The sequence below is a fragment of the Bufo gargarizans genome, chromosome 9, assembly GCF_014858855.1.
Source record: "Bufo gargarizans isolate SCDJY-AF-19 chromosome 9, ASM1485885v1, whole genome shotgun sequence".
NCBI classification, from domain to species: Eukaryota; Metazoa; Chordata; class Amphibia; order Anura; family Bufonidae; genus Bufo; species Bufo gargarizans.
The window spans coordinates 197,938,502-197,961,279 of record NC_058088.1 but is presented as its reverse complement, the minus strand read 5'-3'; the positions used below and the strand labels follow the sequence as shown (position 1 = coordinate 197,961,279).

Here is a 22,778-nt window from a genome sequence, read left to right as displayed (position 1 = left end):
TCCTCTCCCCTGAAATGGCTGATAACAGGGGGCAATAGACTGTATTCTCCTGTCCTACAGTCATCCTCTCCCCTGAAATGGCTGATAACAGGGGGCAATAGACTGTATTCTTCTGTCCTACAGTCATCCTCCCCCCTGAAATGTCTGATAACAGGGGGCAATAGACAGGATTTTAGTGAGACATAAGTTTTGTCACGGGTTTATTATTCACAGTCGCTGATACATTGTTTCTTGCTCTGGCTATACTTGTAACAATTCTCTCTTTCAGCTGCAGTGATTTCCGGTCTCTTGATGTGTCTGCCCTGGAGGAGATGGAGGTGCACCCTCGCCCCTGAGGTCAGTGCCCTGGCTTTCACCTCCCTGATGGCTGCACACAGAGGGGCAGTAGCTGAGCCCCCCCTGACAGGGCTGGTAATGAGCTGCTGCTGAGGTTAATGGAGAGACTCAGCAGATAACCGGGGATGAGGACATGAAAGAGAAGTGATTGTGAGAGAACAGAGAGGCGTTATCTGCAAAGGGTGTCAGGAAGAGGGTAGGGACATACAGAGGGGGAAGCAGGGAGCTGCAGCCAGTGAATGAGAGACATAGGAGGAGACTGCAGGGACAGAGCATGTGTAACAGAGTCCAGTAACCAGGGACAACCACACAAGCAGCACAGACACTGCCTGCACAGTAAGCAGAGAAGGAGCATCAAGCAGAGAGGCCACAGTGTGCAGCAAGCAGAGGGGGTGCAGAAAGGAGAGGCCACAGTGTGCAGCAAGCAGAGGGGGTTCAGAGCGGCTAGAGGCCCAGTGGGCAGCAGTGTGCAGGCAGCAGAGAGGGAGCAGTGAGCAGGCAGCAGAGAGGGAGCAGTGAGCAGGCAGCAGAGAGGGAGCAGTGAGCAGGCAGCAGAGAGGGAGCAGTGGGCAGGCAGCAGAGAGGGAGCAGTGGGCAGGCAGCAGAGAGGGAGCAGTGTGCAGGCAGCAGAGAGGAAGCAGAGGCCGCAGGCAGCTCAGGGGCCTCCACCATTGTCGGCACCGAGGAGAGAGGCGGAAACCTGAGCTGCAGGAGCCACATCTCCCTCCCATACACACACAGACGACTTCGGGGAGGCTGCAGGAAGCGCCTCGTCTGCCCGGGGACATCTGGAGGCTGCGATTCATGAATTAATCATCAGGCTCCGAGACAATGGGCAAATCCAACAGCAAACTGAAGCCGGAGGTGGTGGAGGAGCTGACCAGGAAGACCTACTGTAAGTGCACCCTGGGGGGCTTGTTGTGGGGTCAGATTTGAGGGTGTATAATGAGGGGTTGCAGGGAATCAGAGGTGCGGGCTCTGTGTACAGGGGAGCTGAGGCTTCTGTGCGGGTAGTCATGGGCTACAGACCTGGGTGTGTGCGGGAGGCGGGCTAGTCACTGACAGGTAACAGAGGTGGTGTGTAATAACCTGATTATAATAACAGGGCCCCAATGTAGAGTCCCCAACACTGTCACATTAATTCTTATGATGTGAAGTCTCCAATTTGGTCTGCAATTTTTTCAAGATGATGAGGGTAGTAGTATCTGTCTATCTTTCCATCCATCTATCACCTGTAGTTATTGAGGCATTTTGTTTGGATCTTGTCCTGATCTTCATGTCACTTGCTGTAGATTTCTGGCCTCACCCCCACCCAGAGGACCCTCATGTCTCCTGTGTGAGGCCTGCAGTCTGGATGTGGAGATTTCCTGTATACTCCACGCCTGATAATATCTATGGAAGCCTTGTACACAGGCATGGAGACAATGTGGGATTGTGCCTCATGCCTCAGTGTTGTCACAGGTACCAGCTACATGGAGCCAATGACTACTATCATGCTCTCAAACCCTGAGCAATTCCCTTCACCTGCTGAGAATCTGCTCCTCAGGATCTGTGCTGTTTGTGGGCAGCCTGTGAGGTCAGGACGGAAAATACAACTCAGCTGAGGCCTGCATCCATGGGGCCCTAAATGACTACTCTCTGCATGGCCCCGCAGGGGGCCGCGTACTGCCACCACCATGAAACTAGTCCAGCTGGCAGTATTCCTTACCAAAAGCCAATTAGGACCATTTTCTGCGAACTGTAGAAGCCTGACAGACTGTCATGTGCTGTAGAAGGATGACTGTAGGAGAGGAGAAACAAAGTGTTGTGGAATCGCACTCACCAGATCTCGTGGTCACCCGGAATGCAGCAGCCTACCCAAGATCCATCAGGGCTCCTATGTAACAAGTCCCATAAAAGAAGATGGAGGCAGCATGTCCGGTACAAAAAGATCCCTTTATTGGGAGCCGCTCAAGTGAACAAACGTGCAGAGTGTCGTGACGTTTCGGCTGACTCACAGCCTTTATCAAACATAATGATAAAGGCTGTGAGTCAGCCGAAACGTCACGACCCTCTGCACGTTTGTTCACTTGAGCGGCTCCCAATAAAGGGATCTTTTTGTACCGGACATGCTGCCTCCATCTTCTTTTATGGGACCTGTAGGACAGGAAAATACAGTCTATTGCCCCCTGTTATCAGCCATTTCAGGGGAGAGGATGACTGTAGGACAGGAGAATACAGTCTATTGCCCCCTGTTATCAGCCATGTCAGAGGAGAGGATGACTGTAGGACAGGAGAATACAGTCTATTGCCCCCTGTTATCAGCCATTTCAGAGGAGAGGATGACTGTAGGACAGGAGAATACAGTCTATTGCTCCCTGTTATCAGCCATTTCAGGGGGGAGGATGACTGTAGGACAGGAGAATACAGTCTATTGCCCCCTGTTATCAGCCATTTCAGGGGAGAGGATGACTGTAGGACAGGAGAATACAGTCTATTGCCCCCTGTTATCAGCCATTTCAGGGGAGAGGATGACTGTAGGACAGTAGAATACAGTCTATTGCCTCCTGTTATCAGCCATGTCAGAGGAGAGGATGACTGTAGGACAGGAGAATACAATCTATTGCCCCCTGTTATCAGCCATTTCAGGGGAGAGGATGACTGTAGGACAGGAGAATACAGTCTATTGCCCCCTGTTATCAGCCATTTCAGGGGAGAGGATGACTGTAGGACAGGAGAATACAGTCTATTGCCCCCTGTTATCAGCCATTTCAGGGGAGAGGATGACTGTAGGACAGGAGAATACAGTCTATTGCCCCCTGTTATCAGCCATTTCAGGGGAGAGGATGACTGTAGGACAGGAGAATACAGTCTATTGCCCCCTGTTATCAGCCATTTCAGGGGAGAGGATGACTGTAGGACAGGAGAATACAGTCTATTGCCTCCTGGTATCAGCCATTTCAGGGGAGAGGATGACTGTAGGACAGGAGAATACAGTCTATTGCTCCCTGTTATCAGCCATTTCAAGGGAGAGGATGACTGTAGGACTGGAGAATACAGTCTATTGCCTCCTGTTATCAGCCATTTCAGGGTAGAGGATGACTGTAGGACAGGAGAATACAGTCTATTGCCCCCTGTTATCAGCCATTTCAGGGGAGAGGATGACTGTAGGACAGTAGAATACAGTCTATTGCCCCCTGTTATCAGCCATTACAGGGGAGAGGATGACTGTAGGACAGGAGAATACAGTCTATTGCCCCCTGTTATCAGCCATTTCAGGGGAGAGGATGACTGTAGGACAGGAGAATACAGTCTATTGCCCCCTGTTATCAGCCATTTCAAGGGAGAGGATGACTGTAGGACAGAAGAATACAGTCTATTGCCTCCTGTTATCAGCCATTTCAGGGTAGAGGATGACCGTAGGACAGTAGAATACAGTCTATTGCCCCCTGTTATCAGCCATTTCAGGGGAGAGGATGACTGTAGGACAGTAGAATACAGTCTATTGCCCCCTGTTATCAGCCATTTCAGGGGAGAGGATGACTGTAGGACAGGAGAATACAGTCTATTGCCCCCTGTTATCAGCCATTTCAGGGGAGAGGATGACTGTAGGACAGGAGAATACAGTATATTGCCCCCTGTTATCAGCCATTTCAGGGGAGAGGATGACTGTAGGACAGTAGAATACAGTCTATTGCCTCCTGTTATCAGCCATTACAGGGGAGAGGATGACTGTAGGACAGGAGAATACAGTCTATTGCCCCCTGTTATCAGCCATTTCAGGGGAGAGGATGACTGTAGGACAGGAGAATACAGTCTATTGCCCCTGTTATCAGCCATTTCAGGGGAGAGGATGACTGTAGGACAGGAGAATACAGTCTATTGCCCCCTGTTATCAGCCATTTCAGGGGAGAGGATGACTGTAGGACAGGAGAATACAGTCTATTGCCCCCTGTTATCAGCCATTTCAGGGGAGAGGATGACTGTAGGACAGGAGAATACAGTCTATTGCCCCCTGTTATCAGACATTTCAGGCCGGGGAGAGTGTCTAACTGCAGTGTATTTTAATCAGATGAATGACAGTTTGGAAGTCTCCCTGCCCTGTGACAACTACTACATGTCGCATATCTCCGTTGCTGAGACTCTTCAGAAAAATTTCTATCCATATGTGACTGGTATCAGCCACTTTTCTTAGGCCTAATTTAGACAGTTGTATTGTTGTATTATAATCCTGGCCTGACAATGGGTCCAATAACCAAACCTAGCAGCATCATATGGGACCATTAGTCCTCATGGGTGGACTGGCCAATTTCCTAGTGGGCCAATGCCCAGAGGGCCATCCAATTGCTCCTTTTAGCCTCCATCAGCATTAATTTGTTTAGGCAGTATATTGTGCTGCACTGTGGTATATGGTTCTGCTGGGGCGGTATATTGTGCTGCACTGTGGTATCTGGTTCTGCTGGGGCGGTATATTGTACTGCACTGTGGTATCTGGTTCTGCTGGGGCAGTATATTGTGCTGCACTGAGGTATTTGGTTCTGCTGGGGCGGTATATTGTGCTGCGCTGTGGTATCTGGTTCTGCTGGGGCGGTATATTGTGCTGCACTGTGGTATCTGGTTCTGCTGGGGCGGTATATTGTGCTGCACTGTGGTATCTGGTTCTGCTGGGGCAGTATATTGTGCTGCACTGTGGTATCTGGTTCTGCTGGGGCAGTATATTGTGCTGCACTGTGGTATCTGGTTCTGCTGGGGCAGTATATTGTGCTGCACTGTGGTATCTGGTTCTGCTGGGGCGGTATATTGTACTGCACTGTGGTATCTGGTTCTGCTGGGGCAGTATATTGTGCTGCACTGAGGTATTTGGTTCTGCTGGGGCGGTATATTGTGCTGCGCTGTGGTATCTGGTTCTGCTGGGGCGGTATATTGTGCTGCACTGTGGTATCTGGTTCTGCTGGGGCGGTATATTGTGCTGCACTGTGGTATCTGGTTCTGCTGGGGCAGTATATTGTGCTGCACTGTGGTATCTGGTTCTGCTGGGGCAGTATATTGTGCTGCACTGTGGTATCTGGTTCTGCTGGGGCAGTATATTGTGCTGCACTGTGGTATCTGGTTCTGCTGGGGCAGTATATTGTGCTGCACTGTGGTATCTGGTTCTGCTGGGGCAGTATATTGTGCTGCACTGTGGTATCTGGTTCTGCTGGGGCAGTATATTGTGCTGCACTGTGGTATCTGGTTCTGCTGGGGCAGTATATTGTGCTGCACTGTGGTATCTGGTTCTGCTGGGGCAGTATATTGTGCTGCACTGTGGTATCTGGTTCTGCTGGGGCGGTATATTGTGCTGCACTGTGGTATCTGGTTCTGCTGGGGCGGTATATTGTGCTGCACTGTGGTATCTGGTTCTGCTGGGGCAGTATATTGTGCTGCACTGTGGTATCTGGTTCTGCTGGGGCAGTATATTGTGCTGCACTGTGGTATCTGGTTCTGCTGGGGCGGTATATTGTACTGCACTGTGGTATCTGGTTCTGCTGGGGCAGTATATTGTGCTGCACTGAGGTATCTGGTTCTGCTGGGGCGGTATATTGTGCTGCGCTGTGGTATCTGGTTCTGCTGGGGCGGTATATTGTGCTGCGCTGTGGTATCTGGTTCTGCTGGGGCGGTATATTGTGCTGCACTGTGGTATCTGGTTCTGCTGGGGCGGTATATTGTGCTGCACTGTGGTATCTGGTTCTGCTGGGGCGGTATATTGTGCTGCACTGTGGTATCTGGTTCTGCTGGGGCAGTATATTGTGCTGCACTGTGGTATCTGGTTCTGCTGGGGCAGTATATTGTGCTGCACTGTGGTATCTGGTTCTGCTGGGGCAGTATATTGTGCTGCACTGTGGTATCTGGTTCTGCTGGGGCAGTATATTGTGCTGCACTGTGGTATCTGGTTCTGCTGGGGCAGTATATTGTGCTGCACTGTGGTATCTGGTTCTGCTGGGGCAGTATATTGTGCTGCACTGTGGTATCTGGTTCTGCTGGGGCAGTATATTGTGCTGCACTGTGGTATCTGGTTCTGCTGGGGCAGTATATTGTGCTGCACTGTGGTATCTGGTTCTGCTGGGGCAGTATATTGTGCTGCACTGTGGTATCTGGTTCTGCTGGGGCGGTATATTGTGCTGCACTGTGGTATCTGGTTCTGCTGGGGCCCTGGCTATATCTGTTGCCTGAGCATCTGTCAATTTGGATCCCGCCTACAACATGGGGCCACTCTAAGTTCCCAGTCCGCCCCTGATAGTCCTGGTGTGAGTCGGATTAGCAGCTGTAATGTGGACGCTAATATTGGCCGTCTGAATTGGCTCTTATAACGCTCCCGTAGTATTGGGGGTTTTATTGTCATTTAAGGTAAATCCTGATATTAGAATGGATTGTGTTCATCCATACTTTTATCATCAGATGTGGCGCCGGACTTTGCGTTTTTGGGTGACGCCTGTCAGTAAATTCATCAGCAGCAAACCCGAACTACAGGTCCCAGAAATCACCATAAATAAGATCCTGCTAGCCTTAATCACCGCCATATGTTGAATTTTTTTGCCGAATGACGCTACTAAATGCTCGGATCTGACACATTGGCGCATTTTCCTGTGCTTCTTTGGGTTTTCATGGAGATAATGGGACGCCAAAAACAGGAGGTTTCCATGGCAACGAGGCGTGAACGCCCAGGCAGCAGAACGTCAGATCCAGAAAATCGCCTCCATCACGTTCCGTTCTGCTGGATTCTCCCTTGTAAAGCTGAAGTGAGCTGCAATCTTTGTCATTGACCCCCAGGGCCTCACGGGGTTAATATGCTATATTCATATCATAAGCATCTGTTTGGCGTCATCGCGAAGCTGCGCCCCTTTCTGCGTGTGTGCGTGAGCACAGGGGGCTGCGCTGGGTGCTCCTCCGTCCCAGCTGGTGACTCGCAACGCAGGTTTAACACTCAGGAATACTGCAGTTTTTATAATGGAAGTACCCCAGCGTTGACTAGCGGGGTCCACCCTGTCGGTGGGTTGGCAGCCATCTTGACCAGCGCTAACTGTGGCTGGGTTGTGTCTGCAGCTGTTGTGAAACTACAACTCCCAGCATGCTCCATTAGTTTTTTGGGGAGTTCCAAGAACAGTCAACAAGTGTGAATGCTGGGAGATGTAGTTCTGCAGCAGCTGGAGTGCTGACACCCCTTTTGGTGTCAGGGAAATTAGATTGCAGGCTCCTGCGGTGCAGAGTTGGTCCTGGTAGACGTTCCTGTCGGGGTGAGGCCGTGCGGCTGTACCACATGGGCTTGTGTTATATCCAGCCGTAACTGCAGCCATTACGAGAAGCGTTTCCAGGACGTTCGCTGCAGGGATCGGACGGGGCGACCGGGGGACCAGACACACGGCTGTCAGGGTGACGACTAATATGGCGGCATTTACAGCTCCCTCTCAGGTGGTAAATCCGCCCGCTCCCATAGAGCTGCATGGGAGTACAACTCCCATTCTGTTGCAGACCTGTATGCTGGGTGTTATCAATGGCCGTGGCTTCAGAGGTGAATTGGGGAGGGGGCCTGCCACGCTGCCCCTCCATTAGATGCGCGCAGTCAATGAGCGGCTCTGGTGCGGCCATCGCCCGATGATGATCCAGTTGTATATCTTCTGCCGGATGTCTCCGGATGGGAAGAAGATGAAGGTTTTCAGGTCTGCACTGTGTGAACAAGGCCGCAGGGGGAGACTGAACTTAAAGGGGTGTCCCAGAACAGCGCCACTCTTGTCTGTGGGCAGCGTGGGGTATTGCAGCTTATCCCTGTCCGAGTGGGACTGAGCTGCAGGACCAGATACGACCTAAGGTGGTCATAATGCAGACCCTTTGTCTTCTAGTCACCTGTCGCCGCGCTGGCAGCAGGTGCCAGGAGGAGGATGTCACTCGGGGCAGCCTGCCGCTGCTTTCATTGCCTTTTGTGTGGAGACATTAGGTCGAGTTCACACTGTGCAGTTCTGATGCAGTTATTTCTCATAATGCGTCTGAACCTTCGGGGAGGGAGAACGGCAGGAGCCCCGTCCTGTAGGGTGGTGACTTCATGCGGTTTCTCCGGGTCTGGTCCCTGATCCTGCGTCACATACATATAAAGTCTCTCCCAGACACATTTACATTTTCCACCTCATTATCGCCTCCTCTCGTGTTCAATAAGTCGTCATTTTTGGCGTCTCTCACCTTCGCTCGTCCCTCCATTATCCAGTCAGAACCAGGAACTTTTGGATAAGATTTCTATTTTAAGGCTATTTGATGATGGAAGGTAAGACATGTGATATTAGGCAATAATGTTCACAGCAGCACAGAGGATTTCAGGAGAGGAGCGTGCTGAGAGTTACACAGTGGGAGGAGCAGGGTCCCAGCAGTACAGAGGATTTCAGGAGAGGAGCGTGCTGAGAGTTACACAGTGGGAGGAGCAGGGTCCCCAGCAGCACAGAGGATTTCAGGAGAGGAGCGTGCTGAGAGTTACACAGTGGGAGGAGCAGGGCCCCCAGCAGCACAGAGGATTTCAGGAGAGGAGCGTGCTGAGAGTTACACAGTGGGAGGAGCAGGGTCCCAGCAGTACAGAGGATTTCAGGAGAGGAGCGTGCTGAGAGTTACACAGTGGGAGGAGCAGGGTCCCAGCAGTACAGAGGATTTCAGGAGAGGAGTGTGCTGAGAGTTACACAGTGGGAGGAGCAGGGTCCCCAGCAGCACAGAGGATTTCAGGAGGGGAGTGTGAGCTGTCTGCTCATGTGGTGATAGAGAGGAGAGGGCTGCAGGGGGGCACAGATGACGTGCTGTACAGCAGGGTTTCTTATTTGTAGTCACTCGGCGGCGTCTCCTGCTGGCGGAGAGTGAAGTGCGCTCTAGTAATCTCTTCTCTGTTGTCTCTTCTACTATTGGGAATTAGAACAGTTTCTTGTAAATTGCTTCTGTGAAATTGCTTCTCTCTTCCCATATGAGACTGTGCCCCCCCCCCCCCCCCCCCCACGGCTCCGTCGCAATCACCCACCTCCGGCATCTATTCCTTGGCTCTATCACCCACCATCTCTATTACCGCTCCCCCCAGCTCCATCACCCTCCATCTTTCCCTGTTTATTTTCTCATTGTCAGTAATGATGGGGGTCGCTCTCCCAGCCGCTCCTCTCTTTACGTCCTGTGTATCTGGAAAGCTCATCATCCGCACTTACCTCACCGGCGCCGTCGCTCTGATATCTGTAGGTTCTGACCCGACGGCTCCTGGAAGGTTTACACGAGACGCGAGAATCACAGTCAGAGTGCAATCAGTGTCACGGGAGTTTCTACAGGGTCCAAATAATACGGCCACACAGTGCTGATATAACAGTGCCGTATAGTGCCCACCTAATGGTACCACACAGCGCTGATATAACAGTGCCGTATAGTGCCCATCTAATGGTACCACACAGTGCTGATATAACAGTGCCGTATAGTGCCCATCTAATGGTACCACACAGTGCTGATATAACAGTGCTGTATAGTGCCCATCTAATGGTACCACACAGTGCTGATATAACAGTGCCGTATAGTGCCCATCTAATGGTACCACACAGTGCTGATATAACAGTGCCGTATAGTGCCCATCTAATGGTACCACACAGTGCTGATATAACAGTGCCGTATAGTGCCCATCTAATGGTACCACACAGTGCTGATATAACAGTGCCGTATAGTGCCCATCTAATGGTACCACACAGCGCTGATATAACAGTGCCGTATAGTGCCCATCTAATGGTACCACACAGTGCTGATATAACAGTGCCGTATAGTGCCCATCTAATGGTACCACACAGCGCTGATATAACAGTGCCGTATAGTGCCCATCTAATGGTACCACACAGTGCTGATATAACAGTGCCGTATAGTGCCCATCTAATGGTACCACACAGTGCTGATATAACAGTGCTGTATAGTGCCCATCTAATGGTACCACACAGTGCTGATATAACAGTGCCGTATAGTGCCCATCTAATGGTACCACACAGTGCTGATATAACAGTGCCGTATAGTGCCCATCTAATGGTACCACACAGTGCTGATATAACAGTGCCGTATAGTGCCCATCTAATGGTACCACACAGTGCTGATATAACAGTGCCGTATAGTGCCCATCTAATGGTACCACACAGTGCTGATATAACAGTGCCGTATAGTGCCCATCTAATGGTACCACACAGTGCTGATATAACAGTGCCGTATAGTGCCCATCTAATGGTACCACACAGTGCTGATATAACAGTGCCGTATAGTGCCCATCTAATGGTACCACACAGTGCTGATATAACAGTGCCGTTTAGTGCCCATCTAATGGTACCACACAGTGCTGATATAACAGTGCCGTATAGTGCCCATCTAATGGTACCACACAGTGCTGATATAACAGTGCCGTATAGTGCCCATCTAATGGTACCACACAGTGCTGATATAACAGTGCCGTATAGTGCCCATCTAATGGTACCACACAGTGCTGATATAACAGTGCCGTATAGTGCCCATCTAATGGTACCACACAGTGCTGATATAACAGTGCCGTATAGTGCCCATCTAATGGTACCACACAGTGCTGATATAACAGTGCCGTATAGTGCCCATCTAATGGTACCACACAGTGCTGATATAACAGTGCTGTATAGTGCCCAACTAATGGTACCACACAGCGCTGATATAATAGTGCCCAACTAATGGTACCACACAGTGCTGATATAACAGTGCCGTATAGTGCCCATCTAATGGTACCACACAGCGCTGATATAACAGTGCCGTATAGTGCCCATCTAATGGTACCACACAGTGCTGATATAACAGTGCTGTATAGTGCCCATCTAATGGTACCACACAGTGCTGATATAACAGTGCCGTATAGTGCCCATCTAATGGTACCACACAGTGCTGATATAACAGTGCCGTATAGTGCCCAACTAATGGTACCACACAGTGCTGATATAACAGTGCCGTATAGTGCCCAACTAATGGTACCACACAGTGCTGATATAACAGTGCCGTATAGTGCCCATCTAATGGTACCACACAGTGCTGATATAACAGTGCTGTATAGTGCCCAACTAATGGTACCACACAGTGCTGATATAATAGTGCCCATCTAATGGTACCACACAGTGCTGATATAACAGTGCCGTATAGTGCCCATCTAATGGTACCACACAGTGCTGATATAACAGTGCCGTATAGTGCCCATCTAATGGTACCACACAGTGCTGATATAACAGTGCCGTATAGTGCCCATCTAATGGTACCACACAGTGCTGATATAACAGTGCCGTATAGTGCCCATCTAATGGTACCACACAGTGCTGATATAATAGTGCCGTATAGTGCCCATCTAATGGTACCACACAGTGCTGATATAACAGTACTATACAGTGTGACAGAGAATTTCCATGAACCCCAGAACTATAAACTGAATTTTGGGGACCCTGTAGAGTCCTGGTAACGTCAGTACCAGCCCCCCATTACTGCTGTGTGCCCCCTCCTCACACGTGAGGTGTTCCTGGTGCCAGGCCTTCTCTTCCTTGCAGACCCTCATGTCGCTTTCTCTGCGCTCTCTCCAGGTTCTGCTCTCTATTTGTGACCTCCACCTGCAGTGCGGTAATTGCTAATTGCTCAGAGATGTCTCACGCCTGGGCTGTCGTCTGTGGGGACGCGGGGGGCTCTGCTAAATCCTGTCACCTGGCAGCCAGTGTCTGGGGCGGCCGGGGGGTTCTAGGTTCACATGCAATCACTGCAGCAGCCCCAGGGTTCACAGTACATGATGGGAGATGTAGTGCACACAAGCCTATGATGTGAAATGTATCACACATGGTAAGCTTAGATACACCCGGCCAGTATCACATGATGTGGATGTTGTGATTTGTAGTTCTCTAGGGCAGTATCACACGTGGTAAGCTTAGATACACCCGGCCAGTATCACATGATGTGGATGTTGTGATTTGTAGTTCTCTTGGGCAAGTAGTTCTCTTGGGCAGTATCACACATAAGCTTAGGTACACCCTGCCAGTATCACATGATGTGGATGTTGTGATTTGTGGTTCTCTAGGGCAGTATCACACATAAGCTTAGATACACCCTGCCAGTATCACATGATGTGGGTGTTGTGATTTGTAGTTCTCTAGGGCAGTATCACACATGATAAGCTTAGATACACCCTGCCAGTATCACATGATGTGGATGTTGTGATTTGTGGTTCTCTACGGCAGTATCACACATGATAAGCTTAGATACACCCGGCCAGTATCACATGATGTGGATGTTGTGATTTGTGGTTCTCTAGGGCAGTATCACACATAAGCTTAGATACACCCGGCCAGTATCACATGATGTGGATGTTGTGATTTGTAGTTCTCTTGGGCAAGTAGTTCTCTTGGGTAGTATCACACATAAGCTTAGGTACACCCTGCCAGTATCACATGATGTGGATGTTGTGATTTGTGGTTCTCTAGGGCAGTATCACACATAAGCTTAGATACACCCTGCCAGTATCACATGATGTGGGTGTTGTGATTTGTAGTTCTCTAGGGCAGTATCACACATGATAAGCTTAGATACACCCTGCCAGTATCACATGATGTGGATGTTGTGATTTGTGGTTCTCTACGGCAGTATCACACATGATAAGCTTAGATACACCCGGCCAGTATCACATGATGTGGATGTTGTGATTTGTGGTTCTCTAGGGCAGTATCACACATAAGCTTAGATACACCCGGCCAGTATCACATGATGTGGATGTTGTGATTTGTGTCTCTCTACACTGACTGGGATGTAGTGCGACATGGTTCTCTGGGACTGTATCACACACGAGCTTAGATACCCTGGCTCTGCGGTGTGTCCGGTGTCTGCGTTCAGCCGTATTCCCTGGATGTGACACTAAGCAGACGGATCAGCGAGGATTAAGAGGGACCTTTGTATCGACCAAAATAGGATTCTATCCTCGAAACTGTCAGTGAATGAGATGTTAGCACAGAACAAGGCGGGTGAAGGACCAGGAGTCCAGTCTTTTCCACTGGTGACATCATACCAGCAAAAGTACTGTCAACCTACCACAAGGTCAGCGCACTCCGCACCTGAAATCCTCTGTGCTGCTGGGAGGACACTGCTCCTTCCACTATGTAACTCTCAGCCTGTGACCTCCACAAGATCAGCACACTCCTCTCCTGAAATCCTTTGTGCTGCTGGGGACCCTGCTCCTTCCACTATGTAACTCTCAGCCTGTGACCTCCACAAGATCAGCACACTCCTTGCCTGAAATCCTCTGTGCTGCTGGGACCCTGCTCCTTCCACTATGTAACTCTCAGCCTGTGACCTCCACAAGATCAGCACACTCCTCTCCTGAAATCCTCTGTGCTGCTCTGGCACCGTCCCGGTTGCTTTAGGCACCTTTACATGACATTGCTGAGGGCGGTCCGCTCATGGATGGAATCGTCCTTCCGTGTCCTTGTGTTGTCAGCATCCATTCACATCTGTCCTTCGATGACCGGTGTGATACGACTTCACATCTCCTTCCTGCGCCCCGGGGCTCCTTGTTTACATCTTGGGGGGCAGCCGACCGTTCAGCCCCATCTGTTCATCAGAATATAGTAATGAGCTCATATTTCACTGTCACTTCTGTCTCTTATTTCTCTCTAAACGTGCTGCCTCCAGTGGCAGAAATGGAGCGCCCCTTTAAGGCGTCCGGCATGGTGCTAATAATGGGGTAATAATTCCCGGTTCTGTGGCGTCACGTGTTTCCTCTCAGCCAATTGGGAAGTCCAAAGGTGGGTCATGTGACACGGAGTCCATGGCACCTCAGAGACAGAAGTGGCAGACTGCATCACATGATCCTTTTCATATTATCTGATTGGCTGAGAGGGATCATGTGATGTACAACATTTCTGAGCAGCGCTCTCCTTCCATGTAGGCGTCTGTTCACACAGGGGTGAGCTGTGCTGAGCGAGAGCGGCTTTACCACAGACGACCTGCGTGTCACGTAAATCCCCCAGATGATAGAGATCAGAGATGGCGACGCGGTTCAGGCTGGGCTAATCGCAGGCTGGATCGGCAGGGTATGGGGGCAGACTAGAGCCATCTGTAACTGGTCTGTACTGGGGGGGTATGTGGAGTAACTGGTCTGTACTGTAGGGTTCTGTGGAGTAACTGGTCTGGTCTGTACTGTTGGGTTCTGTGGAGTAACTGGTCTGTACTGTAGGGTTCTGTGGAGTAACTGGTCTGTACTGTAGGGTTCTGTGGAGTAACTGGTCTGTACTGTAGGGTTCTGTGGAGTAACTGGTCTGTACTGTAGGGTTCTGTGGAGTAACTGGTCTGTACTGGGGGGGTTCTGTGGAGTAACTGGTCTGTACTGGGGGGGTTCTGTGGAGTAACTGGTCTGTACTGGGGGGGTTCTGTGGAGTAACTGGTCTGTACTGGGGGGGTTCTGTGGAGTAACTGGTCTGTACTGGGGGGTTCTGTGGAGTAACTGGTCTGTACTGGGGGGGTTCTGTGGAGTAACTGGTCTGTACTGGGGGGGTTCTGTGGAGTAACTGGTCTGTACTGGGGGGGTTCTGTGGAGTAACTGGTCTGTACTGGGGGGGTTCTGTGGAGTAACTGGTCTGTACTGGGGGGGTTCTGTGGAGTAACTGGTCTGTACTGGGGGGGTTCTGTGGAGTAACTGGTCTGTACTGGGGGGGTTCTGTGGAGTAACTGGTCTGTACTGGGGGGGTTCTGTGGAGTAACTGGTCTGTACTGGGGGGTTCTGTGGACGTAATGGTCTGTACTGGGGGGGTTCTGTGGAGTAACTGGTCTGTACTGGGGGGGTTCTGTGGAGTAACTGGTCTGTACTGGGGGGGGGTTCTGTGGAGTAACTGGTCTGTACTGGGGGGGGGTTCTGTGGAGTAACTGGTCTGTACTGGGGGGGGGTTCTGTGGAGTAACTGGTCTGTACTGGGGGGGTTCTGTGGAGTAACTGGTCTGTACTGGGGGGGTTCTGTGGAGTAACTGGTCTGTACTGGGGGGGGGTTCTGTGGAGTAACTGGTCTGTACTGGGGGGGGGGTTCTGTGGAGTAACTGGTCTGTACTGGGGGGGTTCTGTGGAGTAACTGGTCTGTACTGGGGGGGTTCTGTGGAGTAACTGGTCTGTACTGGGGGGGTTCTGTGGAGTAACTGGTCTGTACTGGGGGGTCCGGGGCCCCTCCACATTATAGGTACACAGTGAGGTGGCTGCGCACCCCTCCAGACCAAGCTCAGTCTCTCACTTGGGGCTTTGATTTATAATAGAGCAGTGGTCCCCGGTCTGTAGACCTCCAGCTGTTGCAAAACTACTACTCCCAGCAGTCAGAGGCCTTTGAGTTGTAACGCAGCACTTGTCTGCAACCTGTGGCTCAACAGCTGTTGTAAACTACAACTCCCAGCAGCTTGATGCTTTAGACCTAATAAGAGCAGTGGTCTTGAATATACTGGTTATCCAGCTGTTGCAAAACTACTACTCCCAGCAACTTTAGAATTATGTCATGATTTCCAACTGTTGTAAAACTACAATTCTCAGCATCCTTAAACTTCTGAATTATTACTGTGGTTTCTTTAGCTTTTGCAAAAGGATAACTCCCAGTAGTTTGTCTCCTGAGTTTTAATAAAGCAGTGATGTCCAACCTGTGGTTCTCCAGCTGATGTAGAACTACAACTCCTAGCAAGCCCCGATAGACTTTGGCTGTCAGGACATGCTAGGAGTTGTAGTTTTGCAGTAGCTGGAGTGTACAAGAAGCCAGCGGTAAATGATTTGTCGGCGCTGTGCCCGGCAGAGCGCGAGACTGATGTGAATTTTATCACTACGTTAAGTCATAATACGGTGGATGCTGGGAGTTCATGAACCGCTGCCCGGACGCTGAGAGTTTCCCTTCCTTGTGACTGGAGTTTGGATTCAGATGATCCATGTTTCTGTAATTTTTCTTTTCCGGAAAGCTTTGTGATTCATTGATAAAACCTTCATGAGGTGTTAATGATTAATCCGGCTGCTCCCTGGGAGGTCTGCGGTGGGGGGGTCGGTGCAGAGGAGCTTGCAGTCTAATCGTATTCATCTCCTTGTCTTGCAGTTACAGAGAAGGAAGTGCAGCAGTGGTAAGTCACAGTTTTCTTTTCTTGCATGCATAAACTTTAATGCACACGTAAAGCACTCATGAAATGAAGTAGTCACGGCTCCTCCCCGCGCTGAGCTCCGCCCATTTACCGTACGTAGCACAGTGGGTGTGAAATCATACCTGGGCAGTCGTTCGGACAGGTCTGTAGACTGGTTGGCCCCTCGAGGTGAGCCGTAATTTTACCTTCATGGCGATGACCACATTAAATGACCAGGAGATGACTCTGCTGTGCTGTTCCTCTGTTATTCCTACAAGAACTTTAGACTGAATTGCCAACTGGGTTTATTATTTCGGGGGGTGTCCCTGCATAGTGTGACTCTGTCCAGTCTGTGCTGCTGCTTGCAGACTGTGCAGGGACACGCCCCAAACTGGAAACGCCCAGTTGGCAATAAATTCATAAAATTCTAATAGGAACAACAGAGAAACAGCACAACACAAAGTCGTATGAAAAGATACGTTATGCCGTGGAGAATGGGAGTAGTTACTGAAACAGACATGTCACCATTTTCAAGATCTTTACTTGCTTTCAGTGACTGGTGGTCATCTGTTTACAAACCTGTACAGACCTAAAACTTCTCACAGCTGAGGGTTTGTTACAATGGTATCCAGTCTAGACAATTCTCTGTGCACTCAACATCCTGGTCTGCACATTGTTACATTTTATGAATATTGTGGTGCTATATAAATAACTGTTATTATTGTATCTGCGCTGACACACTGTAACAGATTCTCCCTTGCAGAGATTTCGGCAATGTGAATAGATCCTTACTGTGCATTGAACTTTCTCGTGTATCTTGCCGTGTACCTGTGTGAGCAGTGCGTGTGCATATAAACTACATGTTCTGATTCACTGACAGCAAGTAGGGATGTTAAAGGGCTATGGTTCAGGCAATTTTTTATTATTGCATTTGACTCATTTTGGCCTAAAAAATTTTCAATTGGTCTTTAATTATAAAACTTTTCAAGTGTTTTCAGCCTATTTGCGGAGTATCTTGCTGTCAGTTTCACAATGAATCCATTAGGTTGCTGCTATGGTGGCTGGATGTATATAGCCCTTGTCTCTGAACTCATGACAGCTACACTCATTTAAGCCACACTTCTGTCAGTTTGATAAAAATGTATCTATAAAAAGTGTTTGAGAGGTCAGGAATTCGGAGATAAGGGCTAACTGATTCAGTGTGAAACTGAAAGCAATAATTCTCCATAGATAGGCTGAAACTTAACCCTGTCAGGAGTTCAGAGGTAAGGGCTATACATGGAGCTGTCAGAGCAGCAACCTGATGGCCCAGTGTGGAGATGAAGGCAAGATACGCCATAGATAGGCTGAAACTAAACCCTGTCAGGAGTTCAGAGGTAAGGGCTATACATGGAGCCGTCAGAGCAGCAACCTGATGGTCCAGTGTGGAGATGAAGGCAAGATACTCCATAGATAGGCTAGAACTTAACCCTGTCAGGAGTTCAGAGGTAAGGGCTATACATGGAGCCGTCAGAGCAGCAACCTGATGGTCCAGTGTGGAACTGAAGGCAAGATACTCCATAGATAGGCTCAAACTAAACCCTGTCAGGAGTTCAGAGGTAAGGGCTATACATGGAGCCGTCAGAGCAGCAACCTGATGGTCCAGTGTGGAACTGAAGGCAAGATACTCCATAGATAGGCTCAAACTAAACCCTGTCAGGAGTTCAGAGGTAAGGGCTATACATGGAGCCGTCAGAGCAGCAACCTGATGGCCCAGTGTGGAGATGAAGGCAAGATACGCCATAGATAGGCTAGAACTTAACCCTGTCAGGAGTTCAGAGGTAAGGGCTATACATGGGAGGCATCTGAGCAGCAATCTGATGGCTCAGTGAGGAACTGAAGGCAACATAGTCCATAGATAGGCTAGAACTTAACCCTGTCAGGAGAGAATCTAGTGCGCATGCTTGGCCACCACCCCATAAATCCCAACAGGACAGGTCGGGGTCTGCAGCTCTAGCCCCTGACTACACATCATTGGTGGAAGAATTTTCTTGACATTTTATGCAGACTTTTTATAGACTTTTTTTCAGTTTGTTTATAAACATAACATTTTTGTTACATTGATCTAAAATGTAACTAATCTCATCGTCCGCCCCTCCCCCGGAGGCTGCAGAGTCACACAGGCCAATGTGCAAAAAAAAATGGGTAAAACTTGGGCGCCCCGCAGAGCGCAGCCGTGAGCTCAGTAATTGAATGCAGCCGTCCGTGTCCTGGGAGGGGGAGGCATCATTCCCAGCGAAGGAATATTCTGTGGGATGTGGAGACGTGCACTTATCAAATATTAATTCTTCAGAGCTGTATTTAACCGCCACTGTGTGGTGCAATCTATATTTATAATGGAATTGGGAAATGACCAAAAATTTTTTTTTTATAATTATATTTTTGCATTGTGCTTTTGTATCAGCAGAAGACACAATATAAGTACTTAAAGGGACGCTCCAACCAGAACTAATTGTTTTCTTAAGGGGCGGGGCAGGCAAATGCCAAATTGATGTCATTCTCCGCCCCCTCAAACAGAACATAGTGCATTTGTTTTGCCTGACGCGTTTCTTTAATTTTCCTCTTTGTCCTAAAACCTGAAAAAAACATTTCCAGAGACCCCGCTGTATGACGTCCATATGAAAAGCGACGTATTGGGCGGGGCTCTGACAACCTCGGGCGTTCCATGTGACTACCCCTTACATCAGCCTTTTTGCAGGGAATCTCCTGCTGTATAATTACATTCCCCTCACGGGTCCCTGAGGATCCAGTCCCTGGATGATGTCTCACGATGGTGTGAAATGACGGACTGCGACCAGCAGGCTAGACGGTAAATTGCTGCGAAGCTGCTGAGTTCCCATGACAACTAGAGACATCATGGCCGTCTCCCTGACCTGTGCCCGTTCCTCCAGTGCAAAAACGATGATGTCTGCGGCTCCGACATAATAACAGCCTTGCCTCTGCTATGTCATTATACTCTTTAGCGTCGTCTATTTCAGGGTCTGCTTCGTGTAATTACAGCGCCAGGAAAATGAGAGCGCGCTGGATACAGCGTCATATAATGTCAGCGCGGCCGCTCTAAACTGGGCACATCCTGTGTTTTTCATCTACATTTCCCCCATTAAGAGCAGATCGGCCTGAAACTCCCTGCTGCTCAAAGAATGCAAACGGAGATTCACTCGCGCTGCGTCCATCTGCCGAGGAGCGAGAGGAGGCGCCGTCCACGTCAGTGCTGGGATATAAACACCAGCCATAGCCCATATCCCTGTATATAGCTGCACATATATCATTATATACAGGAGATGCCCGGGTTATACCAGCTGTACATATATAATTATATACAGGAGATACCCAGGTTATACCAGCTGTACATATATAACTATATACAGGAGATGCCCAGGTTATACCAGCTGTACATATATAATTATATACAGGAGATGCCCAAGTTATACCAGCTGTACATATATAATTCTATACAGGAGATACCCAGGTTATACCAGCTGTACATGTATAATTATATACAGGAGATACCCAGGTTATACCAGCTGTACATATATAACTATATACAGGAGATGCCCGGGTTATACCAGCTGTACATATATAGTTATATACAGGAGATGCCCAGGTTATACCAGCTGTACATATATAATTATATACTGGAGATACTGTCTGTCGAGCAGCTGTATCGAATCCTATCCTGTGTGATACTGTCTGCTGAGCTGTGTATCTAATCCTCTTCAGTGTGATACTGTCTGCTGAGCTGTGTATCTAATCCTCTTCAGTGTGATACTGTCTGCTGAGCCGTGTATCTAATCCTACTCTGTGTGATACTGTCTGCTGAGCTGTGTATCTAATCCTGTCCTGTGTGATACTGTCTGCTGAGCTGTGTATCTAATACTACCGTGTGATATTGTCTGCTGAGCTGTGTATCTAATCCTATCCTGTGATACTGTCTGCTGAGCTGTGTATCTAATCCTATCCTGTGTGATACTGTCTGCTGAGCTGTGTATCTAATCCTACCCTGTGTGATACTGTCTGCTGAGCTGTGTATCTAATCCTACCCTGTGTGATACTGTCTGCTGAGCTGTGTATCTAATCCTACCCTGTGTGATACTGCCTGCTGAGCTGTGTATCTAATCCTACCCTGTGTGATATTGTCTGCTGAGCTGTGTATCTAATCCTACCCTGTGTGATACTGTCTGCTGAGCTGTGTATCTAATCCTATCCTGTGTGATACTGTCTGCTGAGCTGTGTATCTAATCCTATCCTGTGTGATACTGTCTGCTGAGCTGTGTATCTAATCCTATCCTGTGTGATACTGTCTGCTGAGCTGTGTATCTAATCCTATCCTGTGTGATACTGTCTGCTGAGCTGTGTATCTAATCCTATCCTGTGTGATACTGTCTGCTGAGCTGTGTATCTAATCCTACCCTGTGTGATACTGTCTGCTGAGCTGTGTATCTAATCCTGTCCTGTGTGATACTGTCTGCTGAGCTGTGTATCTAATCCTGTCCTGTGTGATACTGTCTGCTGAGCTGTGTATCTAATCCTATCCTGTGTGATACTGTCTGCTGAGCTGTGTATCTAATCCTGTCCTGTGTGATACTGTCTGCTGAGCTGTGTATCTAATACTACCGTGTGATACTGTCTGCTGAGCTGTGTATCTAATCCTACCCTGTGTGATACTGTCTGCTGAGCTGTGTATCTAATCCTACCCTGTGTGATACTGTCTGCTGAGCTGTGTATCTAATCCTACCCTGTGTGATACTGTCTGCTGAGCTGTGTATCTAATCCTATCCTGTGTGATACTGCCTGCTGAGCTGTGTATCTAATCCTACCCTGTGTGATACTGTCTGCTGAGCTGTGTATCTAATCCTATCCTGTGTGATACTGTCTGCTGAGCTGTGTATCTAATCCTATCCTGTGTGATACTGTCTGCTGAGCTGTGTATCTAATCCTATCCTGTGTGATACTGTCTGCTGAGCTGTGTATCTAATCCTACCCTGTGTGATACTGTCTGCTGAGCTGTGTATCTAATCCTATCCTGTGTGATACTGCCTGCTGAGCTGTGTATCTAATCCTATCCTGTGTGATACTGTCTGCTGAGCTGTGTATCTAATCCTATCCTGTGCGATACTGTCTGCTGAGCTGTGTATCTAATCCTATCCTGTGTGATACTGTCTGCTGAGCTGTGTATCTAATCCTATCCTGTGTGATACTGTCTGCTGAGCTGTGTATCTAATCCTATCCTGTGTGATACTGTCTGCTGAGCTGTGTATCTAATCCTATCCTGCGTGATACTGTCTGCTGAGCTGTGTATCTAATCCTATCCTGTGTGATACTGTCTGCTGAGCTGTGTATCTAATCCTATCCTGTGTGATACTGACTACTGAGCTGTGTATCTAATCCTATCCTGTGTGATACTGCCTGCTGAGCTGTGTATCTAATCCTATCCTGTGTGATACTGACTACTGAGCTGTGTATCTAATCCTATCCTGTGTGATACTGTCTGCTGAGCTGTGTATCTAATCCTATCCTGTGTGATACTGTCTGCTGAGCTGTGTATCTAATCCTATCCTGTGTGATACTGACTACTGAGCTGTGTATGAAATCCCTTGTGACACTACATCACCCATCATGTAACTGAAGTTAATACGGGGCTGTAGATACATCTATTTCCCTGACAGATTGCTCCACAGACGGACAGACTGCTCCCTCCTACACTTCATCCATGTTTTCGAGGATTTGGCGCGATGCACATGTTATGTATTTTCGCTGCATCTTGTGCAGTTTAGGGTGAAATTGGGCGATTTCCAGTTTATACTTAATTAGGAGCTGGAAGGAGGAAGTGAGATTTGGATGGATGTGTGGAGGAGGCACCTGAGCCCTGTTACCATCCGAGGGCACTGCCAGTAAGAGACAAGATGGTGACTGCGAGAAGCAGAAATACAAGGCACTGTGTGAGGTAACCTGGTAGTGACAGCCGGAGGATTAGACTGGGGGGGCACTATAAAACGGTCCCCTCACACAGTGATCTGCAACTTCTGCTAAGTCAGTGAAGTCAGAGTGCTGTCCCTGCAGTGTCCGACTACATGTAATCCAGAGCTGCATTCACAATTCTGTAATATCTATACAGCTGCCATTGAGCTCAATAATAAATATGTATGTTCTGAGCTCCCCCTAGTGGTGGCTGTATAATCTGTATGTAGTGAGCGCCCTCTAGTGGTGGCTGTATAATCTGTATGTAGTGAGCTCCCTCTAGTGGTGGCTGTATAATCTGTATGTAGTGAGCTCCCTCTAGTGGTGACTGTATAATCT

At 49.0% G+C, this 22,778-nt stretch overlaps 1 protein-coding gene across 2 annotated transcripts in view; it reads left to right on the top strand.

The window, feature by feature from the left end:
• The first annotated feature begins 360 nt into the window (after positions 1-360).
• Positions 361-22,778, top strand: part of LOC122946446 (neuronal calcium sensor 1) — a 40,851-nt gene continuing 18,433 nt past the window's right edge. The window contains exons 1-2 of one of the 2 annotated variants that reach the window (XM_044306086.1): positions 361-1,231; positions 16,421-16,445. In XM_044306086.1, the coding sequence (XP_044162021.1) occupies positions 1,168-1,231; positions 16,421-16,445 (89 nt within the window). In that variant the 5' untranslated portion in view covers positions 361-1,167. Of the gene's footprint in view, positions 1,232-16,420; positions 16,446-22,109; positions 22,426-22,778 lie in introns of those variants that run through there. The other variant, XM_044306088.1, reaches the window with a different exon arrangement.